Genomic DNA, 8,109 nt, shown 5'->3' on the forward strand with positions numbered 1-8,109 from the left:
GGCGTCTCTTGAGCTATTGAAAGAAGTATCACTAGTACATTAGGTCATTAGGTGTCAAGCATAATCCCAGTAAGGAGTTCACAACAATCACAACAGTAACTGTAATTCGTAACTGCTGCAATGGACCTCATTCACCAATCGTAAACAAACAACATTTAGTCACGTGATCTTATTGATAAAACAACGGGAAAAAAACGGTCACGTGACAGCCATCATGAATTAAACATAACTGCTGCAATGGACCTCATTCACCAATCGTAAACAAACAACATTTAGTCACCTGATCTTATTGATAAAACAACGGAAAAAAACTGTCACGTGACAACCATCATGAATTAAACATAACTGCTGCAATGGACCTCATTCACCAATCGTAAACAAACAACATTTAGTCACGTGATCTTATTGATAAAACAAAGGAGGAAAAAACTGTCACGTGACAGCCATCATGAATTAAACATAACTGCTGCAATGGACCTCATTCACCAATCGTAAACAAACAACATTTAGTCACGTGATCTTATTGATAAAACAAAGGAGGAAAAAACTGTCACGTGACAACCATCATGAATTAAACATGAGATCGCAAATTATATAGAAGAGATAGAGCTCCACGTGGCTAAATGTTGTTTGTTTACGATTGGCGAATGAGGTCCATTAGTAAATTAAGCTAATTGAAATCATTGAGATTTTTTGTCGAATTTTATCAGAATTAGACTTTTTGTGACTTAAATTACGTATTGTAATATATAAATAGCAACAACGTGTAAAGGAATAATTATTTACACGTTGTTTTTTTTTTAATGTTTACGGTAATAAAGCGACGGAAGTTGTTTAGTAACATTACCACAGGAAAATGTAATAAATGTTGCAAGCGAAGTTAAAATGGCGTAAGGGAGATAATTATAAAAATCAATTTTGAATTCGACGCTTAGTTCTGGAATGCTCATATATTTTTAAAGATCTTAATTGAAAACTTAGTTTGAAAAAAGGTGTATATTAGGGAAACAAAAATGTTTGTGGTCAGTCAGTTGTATATGGTTGCTTTTTTTCCACACTTTTACCTTCGTTATTTGTTCTTAAATTCATTTATACATCATCAGTTTATATGAGCTATTGTGTTTACATATTTATTCCACAATTTTGAGCTTATTTATTCTAAATCATCTTCTGTCCATGAAAAAAATAATACATAAACTATTGCATAAATTAGTAATATTTCTATAAAAAATAATCATTAAATATGAATGAGTATCTTTGATTTATATTTCCTAAAGCCAAGTTGGTTATGGAGTAAGGTCATTATGATTGCCTAAGTGGTTTATGATGTTGCTACATATTATGTGTTCTAGTATTTTACATGTGATACTGGTCTGTAGTTTCTTGAATAGGATTTTTCTCCATTTTTAAATAGGGGAGTGACATTAGCTTCTTTCCAGTCTCTAGGTACCCTTCCCTGTTTTAGTGAAGTCTGAAAAAAAGTATTTTGAACACTGGTGAAAGCTCGTGGCTTAGTTCTTAGAGCAATCTAGCTTAAAATAATGGCTCAAAGATTATATTGAGAAAAAACTTCTAATGCTAAAAAATATAAATGTTTTATCACGCTCACATCTGCAATATTTTAAGTTTCAATATCACTGCCTGGTATGGCAATCTGAGCATTAAAAATAAAAATAAACTTTATAGAATCCTAAATGCTGCTGGTAAAATCATTGGCAAAAAACAAACCCCATTTGGGCAGTTGTTTGAGACAAACATCTATAAAAAAGCTAACAAGATCCTCGAAATAAAGAATCACCCTTTGTGTCAGGATTTTGTGATTTTACCATCACAAAAGAGATACAGACACCGATAGCAAAGACAAACAGACACAAACACTCTTTTGTTCCCCTGGCAATCAAATCATTAAATAAGAACAATCTGGTATAAACTTTGTCACATGTAAATTATGAGTGAGTCTGGTGTGAATGTACACTTTGGTTTCTTATAGTTATAATGTTTTTTGTTTGGTGTAATGCACAAATTGTAAGACAAATTTCCTTACGGATAATAAAGATTATTATTATGTTAGAAATGAACGAGTAGTCATTCTCTGGCGCTGCCAGGGTCGAGTTTCGCTAAAGAGAAACAAAATTCATCGTAGTCCCTTTAACAGTTTCCACTGAGGAATTTTCTGGTGATGTGACAGGTCTGCAGAAGTACCGCCCTCTGACAGGCAACGAAGATGTTCCTAGGAATGTTCCAGGGAGAGTTTTTGCCTATAACCTGGGAGAGGTTTATCATCACAAATGTTAACACGGAAGAACGATTTGATAATGTCTATATTCATTTCTCTCGTCCATTTGATCCTTTTGGCTCCTCTTGTTCTACCACCAACAGCACCTCTCAATTGTGTGGGGTGCGAGTCAGGGAGTAGACCGACCTCTTGTGTTTGGTCATGAGGTTGTGAATTGCCCTCAGTAAACACTCGACTCATTGGTGAATAATATTTACCGCCTAATTTATTTCATATTCATCGCTGTCCTGGAAGAAGCAATGGGTCCGTTCTATTTCCTCAAAATTCAGAGAGAAGGAAAACACGCCATAGCTTCCGGCGGCCATTATTATTATTATTATTATTATTATTATTATTATATTCTCAACTAATTAATGAAGTGTGACTTGTAAATTGTACACATTAATGATTCAGTCGTAGAGTGTCATACCCGAGCACAGTAAGGTTATTTCTAGAAACATTTCTAGTTCATGAGATTATCACACATTTGTCTATTTCCACAGTCATTAACATAAGGTACTTCAAATGTTATCTGTATCATACTGTGAACAAGGGAAATACATATATTTCATGAAGGCATTGCTTATCTCCCTTTCTTCTATATAAAAAATTAAAACACAAAATTAATTAATTATCCCTAATAGATTAATATTTTTTTTTGTTATTTATTCATTTATTGTTGACTATGAATAGTTTGGAGTTGTTCATGCCATGGAATACCAAAGGCAGTCTGGTTCATTGCTCTCCTCATTATGTAGTCGATGGCTAGGAGGAAAAGGAAGGGAGATAAGAACTGCTACATATGCATGTGAGACATGGAAGTCATCTGTCAAAATTGAGAAAAGACTAAATGTGGCTCAACAGAGATGGCTGAGACGGATTTTGGGAGTCAGTTACACAGACCGGATCTCAAACAAGGAAATCCTTTGCCAAACTGGGAGTCGAACACTTAGTGAGGTTGTGACTGAGTGTCGCATGAGGTTTGCGGGACATGTTCTACGTCAAAATGAATTACGCACACCAAGAGTTGCGATAACATGGAAGCCAAAACGAGGAAAGCGCAAACAGGGACGTCCTCGTATCACCTGGCGACACACCTTCATGGAGGACCTCAGAACAGTGGACACCAGATGGGAAGAGGCTTCAGACATTGCCAGTGACAGATCATTATGGAGACAGCTTGCCGCCCAATGCGCCGAACGGCGCGGGAGGACCTAAGTCTAAGTCTAAGTAAATGAATAGTTATGCAAAATATCAACTTGATCCGATAATGGCAAATGGAAAAAAAAAAACTACAACATAAACATATAAAGGGGAATAAACTTCATATATACAGCCACATATCTAAATAAATAAGATTTCTTTCCCCTTTTCGATATCAAATAAATAATAAATTACTAATATTAATTCCCTAATATTATTTTTAAAAACTGATTCATGTTTTTTTGGCGCCATAAATAATTGAGTAAAGTTTTAAGATGACCCGAGAATGGGTGTGGTAGAAATAATGTGTACAAAATTGTACTAGACAGACAGACAGACAGGGAGAGTAGATATAAGATTTGTGAAAAAAAAAAAAAGTGACCTATATAAAACAATAATTGAACTCAGTCTCAGGTGCAATGGAACAAAAGTGACCCATACACGATTTCTCTCCCCTCTTTTAGGTGTGGCTAAACCAATTCCGAGTCTGCGTAGCCACATGAAATACCACACTCTTTCTTAATCTTTGGATTCGAAGATACGTTTTTGATCCTCATTTTTTAAGATATATTTTGACATGAGCTCTCAACTTGTGTTCACAGACCCAGCTTTATGGGACTACTGGACGTATGAAGGCTCCTTGACAACACCGCCCTGTTCTGAAAATGTGACGTGGATAGTATTACGTTACCCGCTGATGATGTCATTAAACCAGGTCACGTGTTGACACATTTAACTTTTTACTAGGGTGCTACTAGAATAAAACAAAAAAGTAAAGGCCCCCCTTTCATATCTTAACATCTATGGGGGTTGATGATGTAATGATTATCTGTTTCTATGGACGACGATTAACAAGGGTGTCATGTGATAACACGACCACCAACATCCTTTGTTTCACTATGATATTTCAGGTACCCTTCAGAGTCGGGTGGACTCAGGGGAGTCCTAAAAATCTCAATGTCCTTTATTTGGATTTAAACTCCAGTCCCACGGTTCAGAACTCTCCTTGGTGAGGCTTATTACAAATTTAATTACATGACTGATCCAAACTAATTAATACACATAATATAAGCTTTGTTTTTTAAATTATTTTTTTCTTGTTTATCAATTGTCATCAATTTATAAATAACAGTTTTTTTTTAATGCTTTTAGTTTTCTCAATTCGCTATGATCCTATCCCTTGTCTAGACCAGTTGAAAGGGGTAGATAGAGAAAGAACGGGGTATCTGGGTGATCGCTTTTTAAATGTATTTTTTTTTTAAAGAGAACAACCAGAATTTTGAACTTGTGGTCTAAAGCCTTCTCAGGCTTCTCAAGCCAATGCGGTAACCACTCTGCTAGCAACGAGTCTATGAACATGGAAGACTGTATAGTTAATAATAGTTATCTATTGTTTCTATTTCATGTTTGTATTCACTAAGCCTTAGACGACAATCTATAAAGGGAACTAATTCAGCGTATACACCACTTCAGTCAAGTACAATTTCTTTTTCCTGTTCGAGATACCAACAAAAATAATAATATTACCAATAGTTAATTAACTAATTGGTTATTTTTTATATTGATTATTGTGTAGTCAGGTAAAAGAAATAATTGTGCGAAATTTCAGCTTGATCGGAGAACTAACGTGTACAAACTTTTGACCAGACAGACAGTCACATAGACAGACAGAATGAGTTGATATAAGCTTTGTAAAAATATAACATTGGGTAGGAAAAAGAACGATTTACTCAAGGGCAAGTACTACGCCTAACTAGGTCACAGACACACTTCTGCTAAGAAAGGCTACTCATTTAATACCATAAAAACCTTGACGACTACAATAAATTCCATCGTTCAAACAAGTTTCGTAGTTTTGTGATAATGTGTACTTTCTTTTTTCTAGATGGAAAACTTCCGGCGGCTCTGTACTTTTGTCAAGGGGGATCATCCACATCCTGGAGATGACGGTTTTATGGCAGACAACTTCCGCCCTCCTCAGCCTTTAAACGGGAGAGTTGTTAGAGCCTCGTTTCAAAGTTAAACCTCGCATTGAATGAACATTCCTACTTTCGGCCATTTTTCAAGCTTTGTTGTGCCCTGCGTGGTTGAGAACACCTGATAAAAAGAAGTCTGCTCTGAAGGATGTTCTCTTCACTACGCTGTCGGGACAAGGAAGTTGTGTTTATAAATGAATAGTGTGACGCTGGTATTGTGTGGCTTGTACAACCCTGTAAATCCAGACGTAAAGTCTAATAACACAAAACCAAATCTGTAGCCAGTGATATTTGAATTGGTGAAGAACCAACAAAAATTTCCGTTTGAAGACGTCAGTATTTTAATCCAAACTCAAATCATTAAATGAATCTTATCTTATAAAATACAGACGTTACTTCCAAAAATAAGACGATTACGTCCTCGCTTCATTCATCTAGTCATGCATGTTTACCAATTACCTAAATTCTGCCAAGTCATTGTTTTTTTCAGGCTGACTCAGGCAACCCATTCCATGCTCAAATAGCAATAGGGAAAAAGAAGCATACATACTATTTCAAGTAAGAAAACACAAAATACAATAATATCAATAACAAATCCACAAAAATAATTCAATTTCAATTTTAATACATATGGACCCCAATATAACAATATTTGCTCTTTACATAGTGAAGGCATAATTATACCTGGTAGAATATTCTCCCATTACGAATATTGTGTAGCTTGATGAAAGTATTGTCTCCCTTGGGCTACTCAAGTTATCAAGATTAAACCGGAAGGTAAACAACGTGTTAACGTATGGATGGCCTTGACCCGTTTTTATCAGGTGACAAATGGGAACAATCCTAAATTTCTCAAATCTAATTCTCCATCAGTGGCATCAAAATAAAACCACCGTGGTAACTAATTGTACCACCTATTGGAACTGTAGCTGTATATGTATCAGCAAAGAAAGAAAAAAAATGCTACTCGTGATAAAGACGTAAAGAGATATTAGAAAGCAATAAATGCATCAAAAAATGGGGATTAGTATATTTTTATTAAGACATAAGATAAAAATAAGAAAAGATATAAGATAAATTGACACATACTGGGCTTGTAAAATAAAAATGTATACCAATAGAAAATGACTGAATAATTTTTAATACTTCGTACCACTTGCACTCATTTAGTCTAAGGTAATAATCGACAAATCACAGTACGAATACGAATACGATTACAAGCACTGATACGAGAACGAAAACGATTACTAGCTATTGACACGACTATACGAGTTTTCCAAAGTTATTAGTTTCTAATTATTACAAGTTAAACACAAAAATACTTAAGTGACAATTTTTATTATGGGTACGAGTTAGTTATAACTCTTTTTTTTTTTCTAAGTTTTTCTTTCTAAGTTACACTCTCTTTCATTTATGAATTTAAATGTCTATCAATATTTATTTGTTAATTAATGTTGCATATAAAAAAAAAACAGTGTTATTGTCAGGTACAGGACCCGAATCGCGCAATGTAGTGCATAATTTATATGTTACACTTTGTAACCTCTTAAAATGCGTAGATAAATAATGTAAATATATATTAACAGATATATCCTGTCATGTGAATTTTGTAAATGTAAAAAAAAAAAAGTGAATGTTAAGATTGGAACAGACATAATAAAGAGTATTTCACAATGATAATAACTTGTTATTCTTGTTTAATTTATAGATCTAGTAACCCTTGCAAGTTGTCTTGTTGTATAGACCAGGGGTCGGCAACCTTTTGAGTCGGAAGAGCCAAAAATTTGAATTTGCAAAATTTTAAAGTTTTTAAAGAGCCACAAAATTTACATTTTTTTTTCTTACCAACAATAAATAGTAGGCCTATTCACACAATATTTAATGAAACAAAAACGAATATATTTATTCATATATAATTGGTGTTTTTCACAACAAATTATATAATATACATATGGCATTATTAGATAATTATTTTTTTATTACGGTATCAACTAAAGCAATTAAATATTTACTTACACTACTAACTTGTACTTCACTAACAAACAATTGAGCAAACAAATTCAGTGGGAGTGATAGCTTTGCATGGTTTTAGAAAGTTTGGATACATTTGGCTCATAACTTGTTTTTAGTTTCAAACACGACTCTAAATTTTCATTTGTTTTTTAGCTTCTTACTTTTCATTAAATTATACTCCTGCAAGAGAACACTTGCTTGGACGTAGATGTCGATCCAAAGATAGTCAGTACTTCAAAGGTCAACTTCTTCAACCTACTGTAGCATTTGGAAGATTATTCCATGCGTCCAATCAAGTCTCGGCATTCCTTTTAACTGTCCACTTTTGTTGCATAACTTACATACAATTCTCGACCTCCAACGCTTCCAACTTGATTTTCAACTCTGTAAATTTTCCACCCCACAAAACTTTACTTTTTTAAATCGATCAAAGGCGTTTCTAGAGATCCAGTATCAATTCCAAACGCATCAATGTGGATTGTGATACTATTTGTGTTGAGAGGAATGCTAGAATGGTTTTGTTGGTTTTGAATGGCTCATATCTATCAAGAAATTCATCTTTGATTTTTTTATAACTGTGCTGAAGTAATTTGTGTCGAAAGTTGCACTGATTTTATCGTGATGCTGCTTTAGGCATTGAAC

The 8,109-nt window shown here is 34.2% G+C and overlaps 1 protein-coding gene across 5 annotated transcripts in view; it reads left to right on the top strand.

Moving 5' to 3' along the window:
• LOC106070861 (carbonic anhydrase-related protein-like) overlaps positions 1–7,119 on the top strand; it is a 55,214-nt gene extending 48,095 nt beyond the window's left edge. For all 5 annotated transcript variants that reach the window (XM_056037000.1, XM_056036997.1, XM_056036998.1 and 2 more), the window contains 2 exons: positions 4,081–4,193; positions 5,364–7,119. In XM_056037000.1, the coding sequence (XP_055892975.1) occupies positions 4,081–4,193; positions 5,364–5,501 (251 nt within the window). In that variant the 3' untranslated portion in view covers positions 5,502–7,119. The remainder of the gene's footprint in view (positions 1–4,080; positions 4,194–5,363) is intronic.
• The last annotated feature ends 990 nt before the right edge of the window (positions 7,120–8,109 follow it).

The sequence above is a fragment of the Biomphalaria glabrata genome, chromosome 7, assembly GCF_947242115.1.
Source record: "Biomphalaria glabrata chromosome 7, xgBioGlab47.1, whole genome shotgun sequence".
NCBI classification, from domain to species: Eukaryota; Metazoa; Mollusca; class Gastropoda; family Planorbidae; genus Biomphalaria; species Biomphalaria glabrata.